At 39.1% G+C, this 26,720-nt stretch overlaps 3 protein-coding genes across 3 annotated transcripts; 1 reads left to right on the forward strand and 2 right to left on the reverse strand.

Moving 5' to 3' along the window:
• The first annotated feature begins 7,091 nt into the window (after positions 1–7,091).
• LOC141912053 (uncharacterized) lies at positions 7,092–11,006 on the forward strand. The gene is made up of 5 exons (XM_074803229.1): positions 7,092–7,152; positions 7,243–7,375; positions 7,893–8,591; positions 8,953–9,227; positions 9,780–11,006. The coding sequence occupies exons 1-5, from the start codon at positions 7,093–7,095 to the stop codon at positions 10,047–10,049; spliced, it is 1,437 nt and encodes a 478-aa protein (XP_074659330.1). The 5' UTR covers position 7,092; the 3' UTR covers positions 10,050–11,006.
• A 195-nt stretch (positions 11,007–11,201) lies between these two features.
• LOC141912214 (uncharacterized) lies at positions 11,202–13,566 on the reverse strand. The gene is made up of 3 exons (XM_074803433.1): positions 13,440–13,566; positions 12,854–13,081; positions 11,202–11,876 (listed from the first exon to the last, which is right to left on the reverse strand). Exons 1-3 carry the CDS (start codon positions 13,564–13,566, stop codon positions 11,593–11,595), a joined length of 639 nt encoding a protein of 212 aa, XP_074659534.1. The 3' UTR covers positions 11,202–11,592.
• A 5,077-nt stretch (positions 13,567–18,643) lies between these two features.
• On the reverse strand, positions 18,644–25,726 carry LOC141911940 (S-adenosylmethionine-dependent nucleotide dehydratase RSAD2-like). The gene is made up of 8 exons (XM_074803058.1): positions 25,390–25,726; positions 24,101–24,530; positions 23,393–23,554; positions 22,737–22,876; positions 22,374–22,466; positions 21,567–21,719; positions 21,109–21,141; positions 18,644–20,391 (listed from the first exon to the last, which is right to left on the reverse strand). The coding sequence occupies exons 2-8, from the start codon at positions 24,510–24,512 to the stop codon at positions 20,224–20,226; spliced, it is 1,161 nt and encodes a 386-aa protein (XP_074659159.1). The 5' UTR covers positions 24,513–24,530; positions 25,390–25,726; the 3' UTR covers positions 18,644–20,223.
• Between the last annotated feature and the right edge of the window lie 994 nt (positions 25,727–26,720).

Below are 26,720 nucleotides of genomic sequence, written 5' to 3' on the forward strand. Positions count from 1 at the left end.
TTTGGAAGTTAGATCAAGGGGTATTAGAGGTTTTCTATGATCTGTAATGTGTAGCTATATAATATATTTACATATGCATTACACATAAGACAGGTCTGTTTTTGCTGCTGATCTTTTTGGGCGGTCGTTCGTATCAAGAGACGCCTGTGCATAATATTTTCCTTGGTACGAGATAAAAGGTGTACCAATAATGTATATGCCTTGAATTCCTTTGGGCTTTGACAAACGCAGATCGTTCATGCAGAGGAGACGGTTGTCAGATATACGTATTCGTCGAAAATTGGTAGCGTAATAATGAACGTTACATTTGGGGTAATTTTCAATTGTGGGGTATCAGAGTGAATATTCTGATTTTGCAGAAGTATAGTCGGGAAACTAGTTTTGATCTATAGTGTATAGCTTTGTGCATTACACAGTACAGATCTGCAGATTTGCCGTTTTCTGAAGTGTACGTAGCTATAAATACAGCAGTACGCACAGATGCATATGTATAAAAATACATACCTATATATGTATAGTTGGTCTTACAGCCGCTTCGCTTGGGGTTTTACCAAGATAACGTATTATGGTGGTTTATACGGTGTGTAGCTATAATATATGTTGAAGCAGTACACGCCTGTATTAACCCACAATTTTATGCAGCGGTGATAGTCTTTCAGATATTCTATATCTCAGCATGTGTAGTGCAGATACAGAGATTATTGAAAAGTAAAAGGGAGGTTCCGTTCATGTCAATACATATTTGACTTCCAGGTTTAAACTCCTCTTTTCAAAGCGTATTTGGAGAGGATGGTTCTATAGTATAGTGATCACACATATGAAGAGTTTGGTATTATATGGTTGTGTAGCTATTATTGTACAGCAGTACACACTCTAAACAACCCTGTACTTTTATGTACAGTCACGTAGAAACTCCTGGAGGAAAAGGAAAGAAAAAGTTGCCGTTGGTTTCAATCTTTCTATTAGCAAGCAGAGAGAGGATCATATGGGTTATAATCTTTACATATTTGAAAGTAGATTCGTTACAAATTAGGATCACGCGTGTGTCGAGCCAGGTTCATATTGGGATATTGTATATATGTTTATAGACGTATTACACGCATGTAAAGAGAATATGATTTGTGGTGGCGGATTTCCAGAGTTTTAATGTACGGGCATTCAAGCGTAGTATAAATGGTTATAAAGGGTTTGCCCCGATATTATTTTTGAATATGTATGAAATTTTAGTGATGTATACGTACATATCTACATATACCGACATATACATACGTATCCATATATACACACATATACATATAGACGTTGTGTTTTTGAAAAATAATACCAAAACAATACTGCGTACATAGACTCAACAGTTGTTTACGATATATTAGTATTTCTGATTTTATTTTCTCTTCTAAACTTTGCTATTTGATTTTTAAATTCTAGTATAGGGGGTATAGGTATAACGTTTTTATGCTTAGTTTGGTTTCTGTGTTTCCAAATGATGAATTTATAGGTTGTGATAAATATATTGGCGTTGTTCTCAGCCTGTTTGTCTTTGTACTTAAATTTAGGATGAAAGAAAAATATCAGTTCCCTATCGAGGGTATTGTTCAATAAGGTATCTGAACTCGTATTTTTCAGATATTCAAGCAGAGAAGTTTTTATGGGTTGTATATGTTGACACAGTATAAAGGTGTGATCTAAGGTTTCTTTTTGATTACAGTGTGGGCAGAAGGCAATGTATTTACCCTTTGACATGGGTAGTACATCATGTACAATCCTGTAGTTCAGTTCCTGGAAGTTGTCAGGCATTGTTTTTGACCAGATGATTTTCCAAATCTTTTCGTTGATTAGATGAGGGTTTCTTCTTTGGATGTTAATTTTAATTTTTTCAAATTTAATAAGGTGTAGGTATAGAGTTTTCAAAGTGTCTGTCGGTTGGGTCAGGTCATATCCATTGTCTTTGATCTCTTGTTGTAGTAGATTGAGTATCTGATAGTCTGGTCGAGTGGTTAGTTTTAATGGAATGTGTCTTATATCAATATTAGGGATAATTTTCTTGATCTTTAATGATCCAAAGGCATAAATAGTGAAGTCAGCCCATTGTGGATATATGTGTTGCATGGTTAGCTGTTTTAGTCTAATAATTTTTTGGAAGAGGTGTGCTTTGGCTTTTTGTTTTATATTCGTAACTCCACATCCTCCTTTATCTAATGGTAGGTACATTGTTTCTCGAGATATTGTCGGCATTTTATTGTTCCAAATGAAGTTAAATAATTCTCCTTGGAGTTTTTGTTCATACATTTGGGGGAGTGGGATAAATTTTGTTATGTACCATAGTGTGCTGAGAATATAAGTGTTAGCTAAAGTCGCTCTCTGTCTAAAGTTGATGTTTCTAATTGTCATTATTTTAAAAGTATTAGTAATTTTTTCCAAGAGAGGTGTCCATAATTCTGAATTTGTCACTTTCCCAATTTTTAGTCCTAAAATCTTAATAAAGTCTTTAATATATTCTGTCGGGTATATATATTGTGGTTTAGGGTTTATCGAAAGTATTTCTGTTTTTACGGTATTTATTTTGGAGCCGGAGGCTTTACTGTATTCGTTAAAAGTTTCAAAGGTCGCATGCATCTCATTTGGAGATCTAATAAAAACATTCGTGTCGTCAGCATATTGGGTTAGTTTAGTTAAATTTTTACCGCCAGGATGCATTATACCAGAGATATTGGGGTTTTTCCTTATCATATTGCCTAGAGGTTCGATACATAAAACATATAATAACATCGATAAGGGACACCCTTGTCTTACTCCCCTTTGAATTTCTACAATATCGGTTAGTTCATTGTTGATAATGATTTTAGATTTGGGTTTTTCGTAAAGGATGTGTATCCATTTCTGGAAGTTTGGTCCGAAATTATATTTACTAATTACTTTAAAGAGGAAGTTATGGTTTACTCGGTCAAAGGCTTTTTCCTGATCTAAAGACATTATAGCTGCATGTGTATTAGTGTTTCGGATATATTGAAAGATATCTTGGGCCAGATATATATTATCAAAGATTTGTCGTCCAGGAATGCCACATGTTTGGTCAGGATGGACAATTTCTCCTAAAACTGTTTTCAATCTTGCAGCTAAAACTTTTGTTAGTATTTTATAATCCACATTTAACAACGAAATTGGACGCCAATTTTTTAAAAGTTCCAAATCACCTTTTTTTGGAATAATTTTTATATAAGCTAGTTGTTGCGATTCTGTGAGGGATTGAGCGAGGAAGATGTTATTATACAGTTCAGTTAATTCTTCTCCTATGTTTTTCCAAAAAGTCAAATAAAATTCTTTAGGTAGTCCGTCTGGTCCAGGCGTTTTATTGTTTTTCATGTCAGTTAGTGCTTTAAAAATTTCATCGGTAGTTATAAAATCTTCTAAACGGTCCGCATTTTCTTGTGTTAGTGTTTTATCTATATAATTAGTAATTTCCTCTTGTTTGGCATCGTTCAGGTTTTCTTTGGTATATAGGTCTTGATAGTATTCTTGTGCGATCTTTTTAATTTCTTCAGTGTTTTGGGTCGGGTCATTGTTTTTATTTTTCAAGGTTTCAATGATAGTGTTTTTATTTTTGGAGTCCAAAAGTCTCTTAATATAAATGGGACTGCTTTCGTCTTCAAAGTAATTGTCAGATTTGCTTTTAATTTCATTTCCTTTATTTTTATGGGAGAGTATAGTATTGAGTTCTTTTTTAATATTGTTTATTTCGGTTGCTAATGTTTCGCTAGGAGTGTCATTATATTGCTGGGATTTCAAAGTTAGTTCTTCGTCAAGACTGTTTTCTGCTAATTTATATTTTTGGGCTTGTTCTATAGTGACTTTATTAATGGATCTTTTAAATTTTTCTTTTAAATTGTCCCAGGCGTCGCGTGCAGTCATGTGTTTTTTAGTGTAGTTTCTGTAATGATTAATATCGGCTTTAATTGATTGTTTAAGTTTCTTATTTTCTAATATGCTAACGTTGCATTTCCAGAGTGCAAAGTTTTTGTTTTTAGGTCGTAAATTACTAGTAGAGATTGGATCCAGAAATGGTATTTCGATTTGAACTGCCTGGTGGTCGGTAAAAGCTATTGGAAAATGTCTTATAGTTGTTTCTAAAATGCGTGAGTCGTTGGTATAAAATCTGTCTAATCGGCTAGAGGCGAGTCTATAGACAGATTTTCCTCTAGGCATTCGTGTGTAAATAGTTTTATTGGGATATTGGTGTCTGAATATATCTATGAGTTTATTATTTTCCAAAAATTGACTAAAGAATTCTCGTATACGTGTATAGCTGGGATCTAACTTATTTTTCGAGCTATCTAGGGGGTTGAGTATAATATTAAAGTCTCCAGCGAAAATAGTGGGGGTATTATCAACGCTAATTTTTTGTTCGAGGACTTTATAGAATTCTGATTTTTGAAGATTTATAGCCGGGTTGTATATATTAATAATTCTTAATTTTGAGTTGCTAGTTTTATTTGTTAAATAGATGTGTGATAGTCGTCCTGGTATTAAAATCTGAAAGGTTATATAGTGTTCGGCTGCTATTATGTTGGGGATTAGAAAGATGGTTCCAGCCTGCTGTTTCGTGCCTGGGTTGTTAAAAATATGGTTGTTAGTCTTGTTTTCAAGGTATTTGATCGTTCTTTCAGGGGGGTTGTGGGTTTCTTGTAGTAGGATAATTGGTTTTCTAAATTTTTTAATTTGTGCGACAATGTCTGGAATTTTGGTTGATAAGCCCTCAGTATTGAGGGTAACTACGTTTAGAGGATTTAGATCCATGAAGATTTAATTTAGACTTCAACAAATTGTATGTTCTTTGTGGAGGTTTTCTTTCTTTTATCTATTTTTTCTTCGGGTGTGCTTCTCGGTCTTTTTGGGGTCGATGTTAGAGCCTGGCTCGACACACGAGGTTCGGCTTTATCATCATACGATCGTGTCCTAGGGGGATATATCGGTAGGTCGATCATATCTTTGTATATTTGGATATTATGGTCTACATCCAAGGTATATTCGGTTTGTTGGGATAATGGAGGTGGGAGCTCAAATTCCTGATCGTTTAGCTCATCGGCTTCCTCGATACTAGGTTCGGGGAGCGGTATTTGAGCCGGTTCTTGGGAAGGCTCCTCTACAGCATGTGGTATAACTACCGCTTGGGCATACGTTAGATGCTGTTGGTGATCTTGTGTTGCGGCTGCATCTTTCGGGCAGTCCTTTGCTATGTGTCCCCTCTCGCGACATACATAGCAAAGAGGAGGTTGAACTATCTGGCCATCGTACTTGACCGTGATTCGGGCTTTTTTAACGTACATGGTACGATTTATAGGTTTGTCTATGTAGCCCTTGAAGTGACGGACTCCCGAAAAAATTTGCGGGTAGTCTTTGAGGACTCCTCTTTTATGCGAAAGGGTCATAAACCCATATTTTTCGTTAAGTTTCTTGGCAATATCTTGGCTTGCCAGTTCAAAAGGTGCACCATATATGTGAAGCCACACAAAGGGTTTCGTGTCGGATGTTACGTTGGGTGCACGTTGAAAATTTATTCGGGTGCCTTTAATTGAGGGTATCTTATATTTTATTTCTCTTAGAAGTCCTCCAATCGTTCTGGAGTCAGTAAAACTGACCTCATAAATGTTGTCGGACGTTCTCGACACTTGGCATATTTCAGAGATTTCGATGTCGTACTGTTGGAGGAGTTTAATTATTTCTGTCTGATTAATGTGCCTATTGTCATTATCGTCAGGCTCAGGCTCTAAAATCAGGGTAGCTGACCTGTCTAAGAGGGTAGTCATAGTGCGTCTGATATATATATATATAAGTGCGAAGAGACAAAAGGTTATAATTTTAACAAACAATATAACAATTGACAGAGAAAATGTTAATGTAATAACTTTTAATTTTCAAAATGATATGAACATGAAAAAGGTGCACTACAAAGTGAAAAGATTTCACCGATAATGAGTGTCTCCAGCTAGATTATGCTCCAGTCCGGTATCGAAGAGCTGATATATATCCGCTAAGTCTGCGAATTAGCACTGTTACAAGTATGGTATAATCCAGTAATCCAAAAGTGGTTTTGATGAAAAACTATGCACCTGGGAGTGGCGCGGAAGGCGCTACGTAAAAGCGACTAACACAACGCTAAGCTCCTTTACCGCCCTTGCCTCGGCCAGACATGATTAATCGATGATTATTGAGTAGTATTGGGTCAACCAGTCTTTGTGCAATGACAGGCCTCGCCATAGGGGCACCGCCTTCCAGATCACGGTGAGCACCCCTGTGCCAGGTAAGTATGCTTACGTAACGTTCAATATTTCTATATATACGACTGACCTTCTTGGTACCTGACCGGTGTCCAAATTATGCAATAAACGATCAATTCTATTCAGTTTTACCAAAATCATTAAAATAATTACCTGAAATACCTGGAACGAGTATTTAATGATATTTTGTAGATGTTTATCGTGCTTGGAATATTCTGTTACAATGTGTAAATATACGCAATAAAAATCCAGCTTTTGGTTACTCCGTTATTTGCCGCTACGTGGCGCTAGTAACGACATCGTTAATTAAACAGCGAGTGTACGCAATGTTAATAACTTAACAAAGAAATTTAATGAACAATTCTAACTTTTTACATATATCTTTTACTGGGACGAGAAAAATCGTGAATATTTCTGTATGAAAATCCGCGGTAGAAATTCAGTCAATGACAATGATTTTAAGTTGATTCACATTTGCAGAGTGTTTTCGATTTCATTTCTTACGACTTCAGTCAACAGATTCGTACCCACGTCGTGAAGTTGAATTTCAATGATGCTTCATAAATTTTTGCTACCGTTAAAGGACGTGTGTTTTCTGCAGTGTTGTATAAACATAGCTAATTACGGCCCCGATTAGTCGCGTTGATATTACCGAGAATATTGTAGAGGTAATATACGAACGGAGAGTTATTTCGCCGCAGAGTTATTATTACCCCAACAAATTACGACGCTTAACTTATCTGGGTTATAAAAAGAGAATTTGTCGTTGTGTAATCTAGTGCCATCACATAATCTCGCTGCACCATACACCAGAAACATGGATCCATTCCGTATGTGTCTATCGATGCTCGGTATAATCGGCTGCAGTTTTGCCCAGGTATGCGGGGAATCTCGGGGAATCTGATCTTTTCCGTTAAATCGATCTCTTCGGGATCGTGATTAGTTGTTTTTTTTGGTCTTTTTCGAGGAATTGTGTTCGGATGTTTTGGGGAAAGTGACACAAATCACCGCCCTCGAAGACAAACTGTCGTTAGAAATCGTAATCGAAACTGGTCTTGAAGTCGAAGTCGTTTGGATTTTGAATCGCGTTCCGATTATTTGTATGTATTTAGCTTAGTTAATTTAATAAATCAAACCGAATACAACTTTCTATAGGCTACTTATTGCTTTGGGTTATCAATTGGGGACTCACGACCTCCTGTGGCAATCGAGGATTACCCTTGTGGCAGGCGAGTATCCACCAGGTTCGCTAGTAGTTACTCGGTCTTCCGCGTGAAAACCGACTGAAATTCTTTTCAGATAAATGAATTATTAATGAAAAACCGATATCTGAGTAGGAAAATGAATCTATTTTAATCGGTGGGTCCTTCGATAATCACTCTAAAAATTCGGTTCAAAGTTTATCGAAAATGAACTAATTTTGATAACAGAAGAGTGCGGATCACGCCATCTGGTGCGATAGCTGGTGTTCCAACGCAGATTCTTCTTTTTCAATTTTGATATTTGACATTCAATTCGATGTTCACATTTAGCTTTTTGAATTCTGGAACCCTTAATGCAGCTATCTATAGAAATAATTTCTCAAGCAATAACAGGATTCGCTTTCTAATTCTTTAGCTAATGAAAACTACACAATTGCGACGACTCAGGCGGGAACCACTACCCGGTCAAAGATGTTGGTAGATCGGTCACAGCCGACACATCGAGGAATGTCGTTTCGGGCGTGGGTAGCCCTCAAAGGTTGTCAGACGCACACATTCGAGGCCAGTTTTTCTACGAGCGATAACCTGCGAAACGAAATCGCGTTAGGTACTATCGAATCTACCCGGGCGGTTCTGTTCATCGAAGACGACCCCGGACGAGTAGAGCTGAACGTTCGAGTGACGGTGCCCGCGAACAAAACCGAATTCGATGGATCGCGGCGTAGTCCAGTCGACGCGTACAGATGGCGCTATCGTTTCACGACGAACGGTACAATAAAGCACACGCAATTGCACAGTTCCGGAAATGGAAATTTCGTCAAATCCTCCTGGCTTTCTGCTGGTGAATTATATCGCTACCAAAGATTCAACGTGATAAAATCGCCGGATAGACTACGGGATACGGGTCTGTGTTGCGTGTTCGTGAATTACTACGGTAACTTTCGGAGATCTAGGCCGAGTGTACAAACATGCGTCGCCGTACAGACGAGAGCCGATATGGGCGTCGTTAAAGGGATGGATGTACGATTGATGGAAGTGCTCGACAGAACGACGAATCCTGGTAACGAAGATACGATCGACGCCTACGGATCCGTACCGTTGGCAGACGGCATGGGTACGTAATGTCCGACGAATGAAATACAAACCGAAGAATTTCCATTGAAAATTGTTTTTCTTCGTGTTGTCGGTTCGACTTTAAATCGGCTAAAATTGATACTTTGTTCATCTTTTCTGCTGAGGTTTAATTAGTTAGAGTTGACCCGGCCGGCCGCCTATCTACCCTGTACATTACTTTTAAAAATCATGATCAAGCTAACAATAACAGACCCGGCAGAAATGAACTGATTACAAATTTCATGCGTTTTGCTAAATAACCTGCCCGATTAGGAGGAACAATGTATCATTTTTCGTTCAAACTAAATGTTAAACTTTCCGATCGAAATTTACAGAAATTCAAAATACATTTCTAATCGTAGCGAATGGTTTAAAGGTGGCCGTATTCGGCTACCCGGCGCCGCCTATCACAGTTTACAAGGTTCACAACCGCGAAATCGTCAAACCAGTAACGGTCGAGAATAACGGGGTCTACACGATGAACTGGTATTATCTACCCGTGAATAAAGACGCGCAGGAGACCTGGACCGCGGAGGCCGGCAATCAAGGCAGAATAATACCGTTTACTCGTATGAAACCCATCTGGACCCTCGGGAGCCACCGCCAAACTAGATACCTTAAACCGGGCATTCACTACGTAAGCGTCTTCTACCAAATTTGGATGAATGTTCAGATATCTTAAGACCAGGATTAGAATTAATTTCGACATCGTATTCAGGAAACTTAAACCAATCTAACAATATCATGCTCCCTCCCATATACCGCCACCCCCGCCTACCGCCAGGTTTTCTCAATTTACGTACATCTGTATACAAAGTAAAACACCCCCAATATACCACCCTCCCATATACCACCACCCCCGCCTACCGCCAGGTTTTCTCAATGTACATCCCAATACAAATACATACTAACACACCCCCAATATACCACCCTCCCATATACCACGACCCCCGCCTACTGCCAGGTTTTCTCAATGTACATCCCAATACAAATACATACTAAAACACCCCCAATATACCGCCCTCCCATATACCACGACACCCGCCGATATACCGCCATACTCTCTATACAGCCTTAATCGTTCTGCACCGATGTGGGCGGTATATATCGGGAGTTGACTGTATATGCATGTGTCGGTAGTATGGAAATTCAAATCGATTTAATTACCGTTGCTCGATTTTCGTTGCAGATCGAATGGACTTGCGCGGCGACCGGCTTCCCCCGCCCGAATATCACTTTCTACGAGATGAATTGGCCGTTCAGGAGTTTCGCCAACGTAGCCGAGGACGCTAAACGAGTGATACAAAGCTACAAAACGTTGACATCTACCGACATGATCGCCAGCATGGTTCGAATGCACGTTCGCAATAACACGATCGCTAATTTCGCCTGTAAAATTTCTAATTTGTACGAAAATAGGGGCAAGTTGTTGCACGTTCGTACTTTAGCCTATAAGTAACTATGAACCGATGAACGGGGTTGGGAGTGAGTGTATTTTCAGAATGAAAAAATTCATATATATAGATATTTTATGTAATTCATATACTCAGTATCTGTACACATTTAGTCGTAATAATAATAATTGCCATAATCGTTATTTGCAATGTGCAAGTATACTTTTACAAGTGCGCTTTCCGTGAGTTCAATGGTATGTGCTGTATGGAGCAAAATCTTTCGGAAATCGTATTCTCGGTGTAAACAATCGCCGATCGATAAAAACAGAAACACAGGAATAATGATTTACGTTTTTAAAAGCGCGCAACTGACGACCACGTGTCTGAAATAAATAAAATTCAATTCCGCAATTCGCTGTTTATTGGCAGACGTATCGATAATCGGCACCTCTTCAGAGACTAGCCGTCGTTCGTGTCGACGAGTCGCATGTTATCGTCGAGACGCGAAACCAATTGTTCTCATATATCTTTCTCTCGTTAGAAACAATATTGTATCTATCGAGGTATGAACTGAAACAAAATATTTACTTCCGAGCACTTGGTGTCGACATGAAGCGCGCTTGAGTTGTCTAGACAGACTAATAGTGACAACAAACCGATGATTTCTTCCGTTGTCGAAATCAAACAATGGCGGAAATGTTCGATTCGGCTCGAGTACAATTCAGTTCGTTAGCGTCGAGCGGTGAAAGATATACATTCTTGCCGATCAATTAACTACGAATCACGTGTTGTTGTTTACTGTTTCTCACGGGTCCACGTGACCCGGCGAGCGATGAAGCGGGAACTCAGCAATCTACTGCGGCAATCGAGGATTTCACTTGTCACCACCGGTAAGTGTCAGTTTTTGACACTTTGATATCTTCTACAATTCGATTGGTATTTTGTATTGTAACACTCTTGGTTCCCTGTTGTAGCAAGTGAATATCCATCAGGTGTCGGTAATGTGCCATAGCACTGGCAATAGAGGGTAGATAAAAATAATGATAATGATGATGATAAAAATGATAACTATAATAATAATAACTATAATAGTGATTATAATAAAAATAATAATGATAGAAATAAGAATACTAAATTGAATTTCTATAACACAAAGATCCTAATGTGCCTGGAACAATTGACTTCTGAAATGCCTTTTGAAGATTTCCACTTGCGACGAGCGGGATCCACCAGGTGTCACTAGTGTGCGGTAGGACAGCTACTCGTGCAATTGAGGATTCCACTTCTGACAAACAAGGATCCACGGTCCAAGTGTCGGAGGTGTGGAGTAGCACGTCAGCTACGACGAAAATAGAGGGCTGTGGCAAGTGAGGATCCATCAGGTGTCGCTAGCGTGCGTCAGTGCTGAATTTCTACGATTAAATCGGGGAAGTGTCTCATTACACTATTACTGCACCCATGATTTTCCAAAATTCAACGAATACCGAATAAAACAAACGTGCCTTGTTTGAATGCATGACGTCGATCTGGTTTTTCTAGAAACGTTATTTGTGTAGATTTTTTATATGGGTGGCTAAAGATCCAAATAGCACCCTCTATTGGTAGAGTTTAACATCGTTTGTTGAAGTAGGAAATATCGATTTGATTGTTTGTCACTGTTTGAGGTTGCGCAGAGCTGTTTGTAACTGTTGTGAACAGTCGACACATCGGCTGACCGGAAGTGCGCTGATACGTGATCCCTTTGCAGTCAGTATGGCGGCTACATTTAGCGGCGCATTCAATACGAGATCTACAAGTTTGAAATGTTTCCAGAATCGTCGCTTCATCAGTACGTTCGTCATACTTCCTGATGACGTAATTCATTCGTGTACAGTTCGTTTCCAATTTGACGCCTGGAAATATTCAATAGATTTTTCGTGAAGATGATAGAAATCATTTAAAAAAAAACTTATTCCGTTTAAGATATTGATGATGAAATTCGTCGGTAAATGTAATTGATTTCCACTATAACGATATAGCTATTGAAGATAATGAGCTGATTCCGATTGATAAACCAACTGAAAATGGATGACTTTTCAATGTAGAGTTACAGTAATTGAAAACGAACTGATCCTGGCTGCATGGGGCATTCAAACGGGTCGGAGTCCATGGTTAAAGCAATGAAGAATTAACTAATTATGATTCAGTTAACCCTGGGATGCCCAAACATACTTCTGGCAGTAGGGCAAACCGCATATTCGTTTTTTAGTTCATTTTGGGTCCTTTATGACAGTTGAGAGTTATTAGTTTAGAGTACCTAAATATTTTAAGAGAAATTTCATAATCTGAAAAAGTGCATCCATTAATGCCCAGAGTTCCATATATGACCCCAATTTGTTGATTGAAAACGTACACGCCACGCTCTGGCCATGGGTCATATATGACCCCTTGGGTTAAAATGGTAAAATTAATTTCATGGAGCACCACCTGGTGAGTTTTCTGCTAACCGACAAGGCTCATATATGTAAAATTGGGCTTCTCATGTAGCACAGGTGCTATTAAACACAGCTAAGAACTCAGGAACCCCACCATCAACAGTTCTTAAATTTATGACTGCCTAATTAGGTGGGGTCATTATGACCCGCAGGGCATCCCAGTAAACTTATTAAACACAAACTAATTCGGACAGTGGAGTAAAAAAAGAAATTGAAATATTAGTAATTTTGAGTGCAGAGTTGAATATTTGAAAAGAAACTCGTTTAAAATTAGAATATTCTAAAATTTCGACTCTACAGCGAAACTAATCGGAGGTGAACTCAATTTGATTGTTAAAAAATCGTGAAGCCGAATTTATTTTGTTGATAGAGTAAACGAAAGATTTTTCCCTTACCGTAAACCTCCACCTCGCACAAGCTCAAAGCTCCTGTACCAGGTGACTTCGTGACGATGACAGTATTTCCGGTCATGTGACCGGGACAGAAGAACTCTTTCACTTCCGACGAATTCATTTGCGCTTCCTGTTCGGCGCAAATTGTATTCTGTGGTATGTTAGATAGATCCATGTCCGGCGGAGACTCGTCCGTAGTGACTAGAATTTTGAATTTCTTTAATCGGGATGCTGCAACGAAAAAAAAACCGTTTTCATTTCAAAATGTTTAGGCGTTAAAAGTTGAACTGACACTGGATCCGGTATCCCTTTTGGGGTTAAGCTAAAACTGATTGATATGATTTATTTTCATAAAAGATTTTTACAAAATTAATGAATAAACAAATACATTAAGGGTGTAATGATATGTGTAATGACTGCTTTGAAGCAGCAACGGTTAGCTTGTATACAAGAACATATCTATATAACTATGCCATAGGTTGATATTGAAAGAGCGACCATGGTCTACACGTTCAATGCCAGACCAAGAGAGTTTGTATCAAAACTCGACTTCAAAACAGTAAAATCAGCCGATCTTTATAATCCTTACCGGCCGTATTTCTGTTGACCAGAATCACACTTGTAACTGTGTATCGAGCATCTAGATGCACTTTCCACCAGAGCGGCTTTCCATGCAATTTCGAGTCTTTGGTGTGAGTACAGGACCCGCTTTTCATGGCTGGATTGTGGTCTCCATCCACGGCTGCCGAAGATAGCCCCTTGTCTTTTCTATAGTCGCTAGACTGCATCGTTGTTCGACCTAAAGCCACATTCTCTTTCGTCGCACCATCTTCGAAGAAGAACATTAAAAATTTCACGTTTTATAAATTTCTTTACAGTTTAAATGGTGGTTTACATTTCATGAGTGTTAAAGTATTTGCATAAAAAAATCTGCCTGATTTACTATTCCTTTTGAGATAAAACTACCCTCCAATATTGGCCCCATGGGTAAAAAGTTAAACTGCTCCATTGAGCTCTGGGTTAAAGACTTCAACTTTACAACTTAGAGCTTAGGATCGGTTTAAGATTGTAGAACGGCTAGAGAACTAAGATAGTCTTCGATTGGTATTAAATCTAACTAGCAACGGTTGTACAACTTAGGTTTATGTTTAAACTGGTCCAACGAAGCCACGATACGGCGTCCCATTCAGCGAGAAATATGGAAATATAGATGGAAATGCCAAATTACCTGAACTGTAGGTTACCAAAATTATGATCCAGAGCGCGGCGATTTTGTTATCATCCATTTTGACTAGGAAGTGTTCACCTGCCGAGCTACAGTACTTTAAATGTGTTACTTCTCGTGGAATGACTTCTGTGCAGTATAGAAGTCAATATCTCTCTCTCTCCCTCTCGGAAACACGAACGAGAGAGTTATCGGTAAATAAAGTTCCCGGTATTCGTGTTTTAGACTGATGCTTCAGACTTTCGCAGTTTTTTTTTATTAGCTCATTTAAGCATCGTTTCAGCTTTTCAACGACAGCAGCACACACTCCACCTGACGTGTAGAATCTATATCCAGGTTGCGTGAATGGTTCTGATTGGTTGTTCCACCAAACGGCGCCGGTTTGGTTTTAGAAATGTAACTGCTCGCCAGTGTCGATTTTTTATTCAAATAGTACGTACACGGCGCTGGGTAAACGTTAGATCCTGTACCCGAGTCGTTTAAAAAATGGCGGCAATTTTAACCGATGAAATTTGGTCTGCAGATCAGAAGGGTTAGTATCAAGAGGGTTTACGATTAGGTTAGGTGAGGTTTTAGGGTTGCTCAGGGTAGGGTGTATTACTAAAGCGTAGTGTAAGACTACATCTAGTTATACAACTTGGCAATGCGAGAATCAGATTGGCTAGCGCTATGGTATAACGCTACGTGTTCGAATCCCCATTTTTTCAGTATTTTTAACGAGTTTTTCAAGTCCCCACGGTCAATGCGCGTGCGCGACGAGTTGGTTATAGAATCTAACGATTTGATTGCCGAGTAGAGACGACTTGTGCTGCCCTCAACCGGTGATTAGATCGTCACGCGGTAGTTAGGATTAGGATTAGGATTAGGATTTTATTTACACTCCAACCATTTCTATGATACATGGAGGGAGACTTATACAAAGTATACAATATTTATAATTTTCCGATAACAGATGTAAATTCTAGTTTTCTGGATTTTTGTAGTCTCTGTGTTATTGATCGTGTGGGATCTAAAAATCTATCTCTAGTGATGCCTGGGAACTACATGACGTTTATGCTGTATGCTGTAGGAGATAACTCCTATTGCGCACAGGAGCTCCTGGTGGATCCTCACTTGCCACAAGTGGAATCCCCTGTCGGTGCAGTAGTTAATGTCCTAATGCACACTAGCGGAACCTGGTGAATCCACGTGCGATAAATCCCCATTTTTTCAGTATTTTTAACGAGTTTTTCAAGTCCCCACGGTCAATGCGCGTGCGCGACGAGTTGGTTATAGAATCTAACGATTTGATTGCCGAGTAGAGACGACTTGTGCTGCCCTCAACCGGTGATTAGATCGTCACGCGGTAGTTAGGATTAGGATTAGGATTAGGATTTTATTTACACTCCAACCATTTCTATGATACATGGAGGGAGACTTATACAAAGTATACAATATTTATAATTTTCCGATAACAGATGTAAATTCTAGTTTTCTGGATTTTTGTAGTCTCTGTGTTATTGATCGTGTGGGATCTAAAAATCTATCTCTAGTGATGCCTGGGAACTACATGACGTTTATGCTGTATGCTGTAGGAGATAACTCCTATTGCGCACAGGAGCTCCTGGTGGATCCTCACTTGCCACAAGTGGAATCCCCTGTCGGTGCAGTAGTTAATGTCCTAATGCACACTAGCGGAACCTGGTGAATCCACGTGCGATGCTGAAAGCCAAAAGGCAAAAGCATTTCTCCCAACCATGTTTGGCAAATATCACTCTAACCCTAAAGTTGATGCCTTGCCTCCTTTGCAAACTGAAGTCGGAACTAATACTAGAACTTGATGTCAACAAGCAACTCGCAGCTCAAAACCGTTTTGCAAAGAATTTTATGTTTTGTTAATGAATACTCCTAAGCTATCCTGTTTTTTTTCGAGCTCCATCTGAAATCCGTACAATTATCAAACGCTTCATTTTCGGCTTTTCGTTTCGTTCGTTTTGCATCTTTGGAAACCGGTGAATAATTGGAAGAATCGTTTTCGGAAAACCGGAATAGTACCGACGTATATGAAAAAGTTGGTACAGAAAACCGATTGCCGGAATATCAGTATGGCTCTTCCTACAAACAGCGACGAACGAAGCGCCCTGAACGTGCTACTGTTCTCATAACGTTTATCAGAACCGAACGCCGAATTGACGAGAATGTTGAGGTGATGCAACAGATTGCATATACCATTCGGTAAAACCAGCACTATGAACATGATAACGACAATTAGAAGAGTTTTACTGGCCGAAGATTGATGACGATCCGTTCTCCTCGTCGCTGTCAGATCGGTAGAACCTTTGTTACGTGTCACGGCAGTCATTACCGATAAAGCAACTACGAGAAAACATGGACAAATTTCATTGATGAACGGATTTATAGATACAAATGTGGAATGCAACACACGTGAATCTAACAGAAAACTTACAGTTCTACATTTCCATTCATGTTTGGTTCCATTGCGTCCGTATCTTTTGCGTTCTTCAAAACGAATATCGCTGTATGAAATAATGTAATAAACTCCTGTGAAATAAGCCCAAAAAACTACGGCAACAACCGCCATTTTACGCCTCTGAACGTTGAGATGTTTCATGTGAAAGAAAGGAAAACGAATCGCAACAAATCGCTCGATAGCGATCACTAAAACCGTGTAGTTCGATATAGTTCTGGCTGGATAGAAGAACAAGAACTCGTAGAAACACCACGGAATTAACCTTTCGCGAAGATAATAGAAATAGTAATAGTAATTGTAAATCAACGGGCATCGTTTTCTGATTTCAGTTATAGACATGACATATATGTAACAATTGTGTAGACCGATTCTGTAGAGACGAGTGATGAAAATTTGGGAAAAATCGCGGATCAAATGATATGTGACGACAATTTCATCAGTAATCGCGATTGCCATCAGATAGGGGAACGTGTAACGAACCGACTGACTTCTCCGACATTTTATCAGTAAGACTACACTTACGATGTTCAGGAAATTTCCCAAAGGATACAACAAGAAGTACCTGATGTGAAGATTAGCGAGTCTTGTTCTGTGGATGATGTTAAAAAACGCGTCGCTGAGCGAGAACTGACGACTAGTCGTGGATGTATAAGTGCCGGTTGTAGTGAAATTGTTCACAGGTTCCAGTGAAGTAACTACAGTCAACTGATTCATGTTATTATCACAGCGCAGACGTCACTGAGTCTGTCGTCAGATACGGCTGAACTTGTTAAATATGGCGTTTTCAGTAGAAATGAAATTAGAATATAGGAGTACTTTCAGGTGTCTAGCGACATTTCCAGAAAATATGCGGTTATACCAATGACGCAGGCCCAATCGTAAAACTCTTAGTCCAAAGTTCTCACCAACAGTTGGGCGAACATGCTGCTGATATCACAGATATGGGGTACACCATGGGCGGCACCAGAGGGGGGTCGAGGGTGCGAACGACCCCCTTTTTACAAATTCCCAAACGATCGTCGCATAGGGAATTGACCTCGATAATGCGGTGGCAGCCCTTTACGATCGTCGATGTGTCGTCACCGGTCACAATCAACGTATTCGTTGGTAGTAGGCCTAGTAGATTGCGTCAGAATGCATCTCTCAGAAATTCCCGCTGCGCGGCGAGAGGGGACACGCTATCCCCTGTGCCACACTGCACCGGAGCGGGCTCTGCCCTTCGGCGACTTTTAGTTAAATATTTCGTACTCGACCCCCCGTAGACAATTCTTGGTACGGTTATAGTTGAATATGTTAATTAGAATATTCAATAATTAGGTCACCTTCGGTAAACGAATTTTCAGCTTGTAGCAAGTGAGGATTCACCAGGTGTCGCTACTGTGCATTAGGACATTTACTACAGCACCGACAAGGGGTTCCACTTGTGGCAAGTGAGTATCCACCAGGAGCTCCTGTGCGCAATAGGACATGAACTCTTCCAGCTATAGAGGATTCCACTTGTTACATCAACTACTGCGGCAATAGAGTATTCCACTTGTGGCAAGTGAGGATCCAGCAGGTGTCGCTAGTGTGCAGTAGGACATCAACTACTGCGGCAATAGAGGATTCCACTTGTGGCAAGCGAAGCCCCAGGTGTCGTTAGTTTGCAAGGACATCAACTACTGTAGCAATAGAGGATTCCACTTGTGGCTAGTGAGCATCCACCAGGTGTCGCTAGTGTGCAGTAGGACATCAACTACTGCGGCAATAGAGGATTCCACTTGTGGCAAGCGAAGCCCCAGGTGTCGTTAGTTTGCAAGGACATCAACTACTGTAGCAATAGAGTATTCCACTTGTGGCAAGTGAGTATCCACCAGGTGTCGCTAGTGTGCAGTAGGACATCAACTACTGCGGCAATAGAGGATTCCACTTGTGGCAAGCGAAGCCCCAGGTGTCGTTAGTTTGCAAGGACATCAACTACTGCGGCAATAGAGGATTCCACTTGTGGCTAGTGAGGATCCACCAGTTGTCTAGTGGTAATTGAGGCCAGTCACCAGGGCTACATACGTACAATTCTAGTTATCTCCTAAATAAACAACGCTAAGTTGATTTCCTTGTAAACAAAACATATAATGTATTTAAACCTTAACTACAACGTATAAATATTACAAATCACCTGGGCCCGGTTTTATAGACTGGTATTACCTTTAACCCGGGGGCTAATTCAATTCATTTTCAATTGAGTTAGCCCCCGGGTTAAAGTTAATACCAGTCTATAAAACTGACTGGAACCGGAATATACCTAGTTTTAATCGTAAAATGATGATTATTGCTACGGTAGAATAAAGCTCAAAATGTTTTAAGCAAAAATAGAATCATTACAGAGTTGAGAATTAAATTCTAGGTAAAAATGTACGTACGTAAATAAAAATAATCTCCTGGAGCTTTGTGCTCTTTCGCGTGGCGACGCCGCCAAATTTGGTTGGCAAACATATCGCAATAACTGATTTTTACAGCACATATGTTAGTACTTTACTATTATTAGGTTAATTGATGCGAAGGAGCCCGGAGTCAAATCTGCAAACGTGAAGACAAATAGTACTTAAAAGGTTAACCAGATTTCATTAAAAGTACAAGCTTTCGCAACAAGCGTAAATGAGCTTCACGGGAATGTGATTTACTCATTTACCCGATAAAGCTACAATGCTAAAGTAGCGTAAGCTCGTACTTTAAACAAATTTAGTTAACCTGCAAAGTACTATTTGTCTTCACGTTTACTGATTATTAATGATGATTTTATAGCAGGCAATTCAGAACCAAGTATCGAGGTCTCGCAACGAGCACGCTCTGTATCAAAAATCAGCTTCAAATCTTACGAATCTATAAAAATGTCTCTTTGTTTTTTTCATTAGCGTGAACAATAATTGCATGCGTTCGCCAACCAATATGGCGTAGCAAACAAACAATGAGGTCACACGAGTGCAAAGGCAAAATATTTTTTGAGAGTTTACCGTTTTGCAATTCATTTGCATTTTCAATTATTCAAGATGATAAAATGCACATCGTCTACACCTAAAATACTGTATTCAAAATATTAAAACGATATATATGACCAGTAAGATATTTCTGTCCGAAGCGACTAACGTAAAATTTAAACGATATTCTTATTTACATATTGTATTCCTTGGTATAAAATGTAACAAATTTCGTGTATTTATTTCATCGATGAATACAATAGCACTTTCCCAACATTTAATTGCATGTTTGATCTATTCATATGATTATCTATGCGAATTAGACATAAAAACTACACCACAAAATCGAATCAACTGTGGAACTGTTGGTTCCGAGTCGAATATTAAACCCACGCAACTGTGGAACTGGGTCCATAGTCAAATTAAACCCTAACAACCGTAAAACTGGATACATAGTCAAATTAAGCCCACGCAACTCTGGAACTGGGTCCAGAGTCAAATTAAACCCACACAACTGTGGAACTGGGTCCTAAGTCAAATGAAACTCTCATATGGAACTGGGTCCTGAGTCAAATGAAACTCTCATATGGAGCTGGGACCAGAGTAAAATGAAACCCATTCAACTGTGGAACTGGATAGAATAGTCGAATTGAATCAGGATTGCCGCGAGACTACCCCCGCCCCTGCATCCTCCGGCTCACTTCAACTTGCTGCAAAGTCGAATTTACCAATCATTTATGTCTATATCTTGTTTGCTCCATTTATATTTTCCGCCGCGTTCGAAGAACATGTCCTCGTCGAAACCGCTGTAGTTCAAAGCCTCCTGCACCCCGACGTCTAATATCGATCGACTCGGTGTTTTAGCGCCTCGTGTACAATCTAGAAACCTCATCTACAATAAAACAGAACAATATTCGTCAACGCGTGTGCGCCCATAGCTGCTGCTTAAAACAAACGGCTTAAATCTAAAAGACTAGTAGTCTAAGTTCATACTTGGTTTTGAACGAAACTACTTGATAAAGAGACGAGCGTACGACCCGGTTCCTGAGACCGATTTTAAAGAACGTATTTGCTGGAACCGTTTTATTAATTTCAGTACTCGTTGACTGGTCATGAGTCGTTAGATTTGTTTTGAAACCAAGGAGTTTAGACTGGTCATTAGTTACATTTATTGTAGAACCAAAATAAGTTTAGACTGCTTTTTAAGTTGTTAGATTTGTTATAGACCCCCCAAAAAGCCTAGACTAGTCCAAAGTTGTTAGATTGGTTATAGAACTAAATTGAGCTCAGACCGATCTCAAGTTGTTAGATTGGTTATAGAACTAAAATGAGTTCAGGTTGTTTCTTAAGTCGTTAGATTGGCTGTAGAACCAAATCGAGCCTAGACGGGTCTCAAGTTGTTATATCGGGTATAAAACGAAAATGAGTTAAGACTGGTCTCAAGCGTAGTCAGATTGGCTATGGAAACAGAATAAGCCTAATGACGATTATTATGTTGTTCCGATTGGTTTTAACCGAAATGAGTATATCCGGTGTTAAGGTGTTAGATTTCGCTGTAATCAAGCGGGAGATTGTCTAAACATCGTAATATGCTTTTCGTTGTACTTACGCGCTCATCCAAAATAAGATATGAATTTTGCATCTGCAAAAGAAATGAATGATCGCAGTTAGAATTTGAATCAGCGTTAAAAATAGTACATTCGATGATTTAACAGTTCATTTCGACGGTTTCGAAGGTTTGAATAAATTTTGAATAAATTTCACAGAAACGTAAATCAAAAATCATGAAAATAATAGAAAAATGGTTTATTCAAGACTTTACTCAAAACTTCGAAACCGTCTGAATAAAAGGTTTTATCATAAGTTGTGGATTTTGCTTATTTACCGGGCCGAGTTGCACGGTCGTCAATTAAGTACAAAAGCGGTCTTTGATAGATTTTAAGACCAGTCTTTAACCGTTAGATTAGCTACGGAACTAAATTGGTCTTAGACTGGTCTAAAGTCTAAAGCGGTGTGCAAATGACTGGTCTTACGTAGAAATGATATTGTGTTATTATCTTCGCGTACCTTCGTGTTCGACTCGGGAACCAGACCACAGGACACATTCCGGTGGCGATCGAGGAAACTCTGGAAATCTTCCTTCGATACGACGAACGACTCGGCGTGCCTCTTGGCGCCCTCTCCGCAATTCTCTCCTTCCAAAAGCAAACACTGGAAAACCTGCAATATTTTTCTCGATTAAAAGACTATGTTTTTATAGTTTTCAAAATACCGACTATGGATATAAACATAAAGGGGCCAGTTGCAGAGTCGTGGCCTAAGTCCAAAAGTGGTCTTAAATCTTAAGACTGGTCTTAAGTTGTTAGACTGGCTATAGAACTAAGTTGGTCTTAGACTGGTCTTAAATCTAAGTCAAGACTATGTAACCGGCCCCAGTTGCAGAGTCGTGGCTTAAGTCCAAAAATGGTCTTAAATCTTAAGACTGGTTTTAGTTGTTAGACTGGCTATAGGACTAAATTGGTCTTAGACTGGTCTTAAATCTAAGTCAAGACTATGCAACCGGCCCCAGTTGCGGAGTCGTGGCTTAAGTCCAAAAATGGTCTTAAATCTTAAGACTGGTCTTAAGTTGTTAGATTGGCTATAGAACTAAGTTGGTCTCAGACTGGCCTTGAGTCTTAGCCATGACTATGCAACCAGCCCCTGGGATGTTCACGGAAAGTGAATGAATGAATCTTATTTTTCAATCGATATTTAGGAAAGGGGATGTACTTAGTTACAATGAAGATTGACAGAATGTAATTATTGAGAGGACACCCACCGGACACCCACAGTCACAGAGACTTAACAGAATATTCTACTCTAAAATCCACCAACCTTCCATCTACACGGTTTCAGGATCTCTATATATTCGCTCATATCTTCGTCTTTATTGTGGATGTTAACAACTGTGTTCATTTTGAAGGCGACCTGCAAAAAAACGCGCCGAATTAACAATTCAATTGACGCCGAAAAAACCGTTACAAAAATGTTTTTGATTACTGTGCATTATAAGGGGAGGCGATGCGCACTACGTCATCAGTATTTGCGTTTCAAAATCGCAATTCATTTCTGAATTCATTACTTTGTAATTGAATATATTACATTATTCTTAATATATTCTACGTAGTAAATTTCATGTTTTTTCTTCGTTACAAAGAGGATACAAATAAACTAGACTAAATAATACTTTATATTAACCTGATATTTGATGCACCAGTCTCGTACTTGTTTCAGGGTATGAACGTGTTGCTGCCTGTTGCCTTCTTGACGGCCGATTTTGCTATTCACCTCCGGGTCGAAACTGTCACAAGATATCGCCAGGATATCCAGAAAATTACCTAATTAGATAAGAATGATAAGAAAGGACCGTTCCCGATTCGTCTGGGCTGCCACTTTCCGCCGATTTATGAATCGTCCGAATTTTCCCTGACATTCCTGAGACACAAACATCAGTGAGGGAATCCGAGCAATTACTGGGTTTAAAATGTTAATCAATATCTATGAATCACGAACTGGTAAAGAAATACACGGTCCATGTATCCAAATTCCCTAGACCCATTTCCACAGTTGTGAGTTAGAGTTAACTCCGAGTTAAATTAGATCATTTTCAATGAGTTAACTCAGGGTCAAATCTAAACTCCGAACTGTGGAACTGGACCCAGAGTCTTTCAGGTTTGCAAAATTTGTCAAATTTGCTGAGTTTTCCCTATTTTTTTCCTAGATTTTTTTTTAAATATATAATATATAATATATTTTATTTCAACTAAATATTTATATATAATTTATAATATATTCGATTGCCACTCAATATTACAAAATATCATTATTATACGATATATTTTTATCGAGCTTACCGTACTGTTCGAACCACTTCTCTTTGATTCTGCTGCCGTTGCTGACGATGGTAACGCTTTCTAGTTCAAGCTTCTGTTTACAGTATTGCACTAGTTCACCGACGTATTCGCCTTTCTTTTCCAGGAACGGCTCGCCGCCTGAGAAATTCACTTTTTTCATACCTGATCAACAGAAATAACCCTTACATAAATGACAGTTTCTAAAATGCTTTTTTTGATAAGTGATAATTTGTTATGCAAAGTTGAAATTCCACTTGAAATCTTTTATTGTTTATTCGACGTGTTAGTAGAGATTGCATAATGAGTTTAAATAATTCAATTTTCAGGACACAGGTGCACTGCACAGTTGCGACTTTGATCTGAATATTCTCAACCATTTACAAAGGGAAATGTGTTAATGGATATGTAAATTGTGAATACACGTATAGCCATTTTCATATTGTGATATGTAGTTATAAATATCTAATTTTCACAAAACAATTTATATTCTAACTCCACCCAGCCCATAGCGGGTTTATAAGTCACCAATTATCCTATTTAGATTTGATTGAAAATAGATTCGAGTGGCTCTGAAAATAATGAACTCCTCATTTAACTACAACATTGTTCATTAAAAGTTGCTACTAGAGTGATTTGATAGTTAGCCATTAACGTTTGAAACTGTTGTTGCCTCCGCGTTAGGTCTTGCAACCCTGCTCTGCTACGCACCTGATTCTTGGAGCAGTCTCAGTCCGTGTTTCGCTTCGTCCAGCGGCAAAACGAACGACGTTTTTGCCGTATGGAAACAAAAGCCGCATTTATAATTGCACTGTCGGGTAAAATGATAGTTTACGCTCAGCGGGGTTAGATCGTTATTGTTCGCCGGCGGGTGCTTTTTGAACGCCCTGTAGGTTCTTGGTCGAGTCGAGTCGTCGTCGTCGGAGCCGTCCCTTTTAACAGTCACGATCCCATTGTCCGCGCGCTTCCGTTCAGCCCTTCTACTAGGCAGTCGACTTCCTACAGCTGTCCCGATGTATTTTGCAATCCGGTAGTAGAACGTAATAATGATCATCCGAATATATATCCAGCACTGCCTCGTCATAGCACTGAACATATTTGACAACGTTTCGTAAGGCACCATCGTACGTAGACTCTGTGTCTGAAATGATATAAAGAAATTATATGAAAGAAAGCTGGTTTCTCTACTTTCTTTAAAAGCACGAAAATAAACCTTTATTCATTTTTTGGTATTTTTTCGTATAGAAAAAACATCTATCTAATCTATGAAGTCCTACGTTAGTCTCTACAAACGTTAGCCTGTTTAAAGGCGCTGCATTTCTCTTATCCACAGTCAGGTCGGACTAGTTTTTTTAGAATTTTTGGCTCTTCCCCACTCTAGAGTAGCAAAATCCCGATAGGTTAAGCAGATTAACTAAGTTAGTTCGTTTATTACTAATACAATGCAAAGACTAATTCGAGCGTAGAGTCAAAATATCAAAGACATAATTGATTGCTAACTCATTTGACTAAGATTCAGGCAAATCTACCTCACAGGACCTACTGTATCCGGGACCTACTGCTCCACTGTTACTAAGTTAGACCTACGGCGTCGATTCACTGCATAATGGACGATATGGTTAATTTCGTGGAATTCTATATAGCCTATTACTGGACCCTGTTTTAGACTATGAAATCCAGTTTACAGTATGGCGTTAGATTCCAAGAAACTACAAATACCTGACCGACAGGATATCTATATTTGATTCCTGGGCTAAATTTGGAGTTTTTATAATACGTAGTCTAACAATGAATTTATTATTTCTTTATATAGGCCTAGTGCAATGCATACATTGCAATCCGTTTGCAAAACTAAAATGAAACGAAACGAAAGTGAGATTGCGAAATCGTTGTGGGATTTGTTGTTACAACATTTCATACACACACAGCATCAGTGTTAATTCGCGAGTTCAGAGTTAACTTCCTCGATACGGAATCAACTAAACGAAAATGTAACGTACCTTCAATTCAAGACTCCGTCAAAATAACTATCGATTTCAAGAGATATTCAATATCTAAAGCGAGTATAATATCAGCCGTTAAATCCGCTAGCGACCGCTCGATCGAATGTTGTCTGGCTAAAATAATACCACCAGCAGGTATAACGGCTTTTTATAAATCGCGATAGATCTATGAATAATATTCGGGATTTCCCCAGGTTTCACAGCAATTACGATGTATAGTATAACGACCCAACGCCAGTACGCCGTACGATTTCAGTTTTCGCGTAGGCATCCCCCTCTACGCGGTACTGCCGTAGAACATGGTTTTGTCTGATTGTAGAGACATCGAATCGACATCGATTTATTCATGTGACGTACAATGTGTGTTTGTTTTCATTCCGATGAATAAAATATACGTGTATATTTTATATAATAATCCAAGCATTTATGAATTCATAGATCTGATGAAAACGACATCTAACAATCTCTTGAAAATTAAGGGACGGAAATTGCTTCTTAGGGTGATATACCTAAACGTAAAAGAAATGTATGTATATTTTGAGGTCAAACGCCAACTGCAAAATCAATGAACGATCGCCATACAAGGTTCATAATCACTTCGACGAATAAATACACAGCTATTTGATGATAAACTATCAAATATTTCTTTTAGTTAGTTAACCGATCAGGGTCCAGTTACGTTGATAAAAAGCTTCCAGCTTGAAAATGTTAAGTAGATTTTCAAAATTCCCTGTACCTGTACCGAGTAATAGGTGCCTACGAGTGATTACGTTGTACTGGGAAAATCCGGGTCGCGTTACGCCGTAAGGAACAACTGTACACCAATTCCACCAGATGGCGCATTAGTGGCGAGGTACCATGCTGGTACGGATGATATTATTCCAGCGGTCGCGCAATTTTGGGTATATCCTCGTTGATGAAGATCTTTAGTAAAGGCAGATTTGATTATATCTCTGACAAGAAAACTCAAACATTGAAAATATGCGTGAATTCGATTTTCTGAAAATGATATCTTTTGCCCTAAAGATACACATTTCATGACCACTAAAATCATAATTTTTACGTATTTTGCAGTCGACGACAATCCATTTTCAGTTTGAAAATGAATGCTTAAACGCAAGACTACAGGGACATGAATAGGGACAGGGATTTGAATAGTGATTTTCACACCTTTCACGAACGATGTAGGACTGCCGTAAACAAGCGCTGGTAATTGCAAACGACGACATCAGTTTACGCATTTGCAGGTTTTTTTCACATGCTCGTTTTCGTTCTCACGAAAAGGTCAGTCCACAAAAAATCAGCGAGGACTTTAGGGGGAGGAGGGT

This window comes from Tubulanus polymorphus, chromosome 10 (assembly GCF_964204645.1).
Source record: "Tubulanus polymorphus chromosome 10, tnTubPoly1.2, whole genome shotgun sequence".
NCBI classification, from domain to species: domain Eukaryota; kingdom Metazoa; phylum Nemertea; class Palaeonemertea; order Tubulaniformes; family Tubulanidae; genus Tubulanus; species Tubulanus polymorphus.

Excerpts from the sequence above, each read along its gene's own strand:
- LOC141911940 (XM_074803058.1), bottom strand. The coding sequence starts at position 24,512 with ATGGTGCCTTACGAAACGTTGTCAAATATGTTCAGTGCTATGACGAGG. Across the intron at positions 23,555-24,100 it reads GAGACTGCTCCAAGAATCAG|GTATGAAAAAAGTGAATTTC; the intron begins GTGCGTAGCAGA and ends TCTGTTGATCAG. Across the intron at positions 21,142-21,566 it reads TTCCCGAGTCGAACACGAAG|ATGCAAAATTCATATCTTAT; the intron begins GTACGCGAAGAT and ends TTTCTTTTGCAG.
- LOC141912214 (XM_074803433.1), bottom strand. The coding sequence starts at position 13,566 with ATGAAAAGCGGGTCCTGTACTCACACCAAAGACTCGAAATTGCATGGA. Across the intron at positions 13,082-13,439 it reads GGTCAACAGAAATACGGCCG|CATCCCGATTAAAGAAATTC; the intron begins GTAAGGATTATA and ends TTTTCGTTGCAG. Across the intron at positions 11,877-12,853 it reads GTGCGAGGTGGAGGTTTACG|GCGTCAAATTGGAAACGAAC; the intron begins GTAAGGGAAAAA and ends GAATATTTCCAG.
- LOC141912053 (XM_074803229.1), top strand. The coding sequence starts at position 7,093 with ATGGATCCATTCCGTATGTGTCTATCGATGCTCGGTATAATCGGCTGC. Across the intron at positions 7,153-7,242 it reads TCGGCTGCAGTTTTGCCCAG|GAATTGTGTTCGGATGTTTT; the intron begins GTATGCGGGGAA and ends GTCTTTTTCGAG. Across the intron at positions 7,376-7,892 it reads GAATCGCGTTCCGATTATTT|CTAATGAAAACTACACAATT; the intron begins GTATGTATTTAG and ends CTAATTCTTTAG.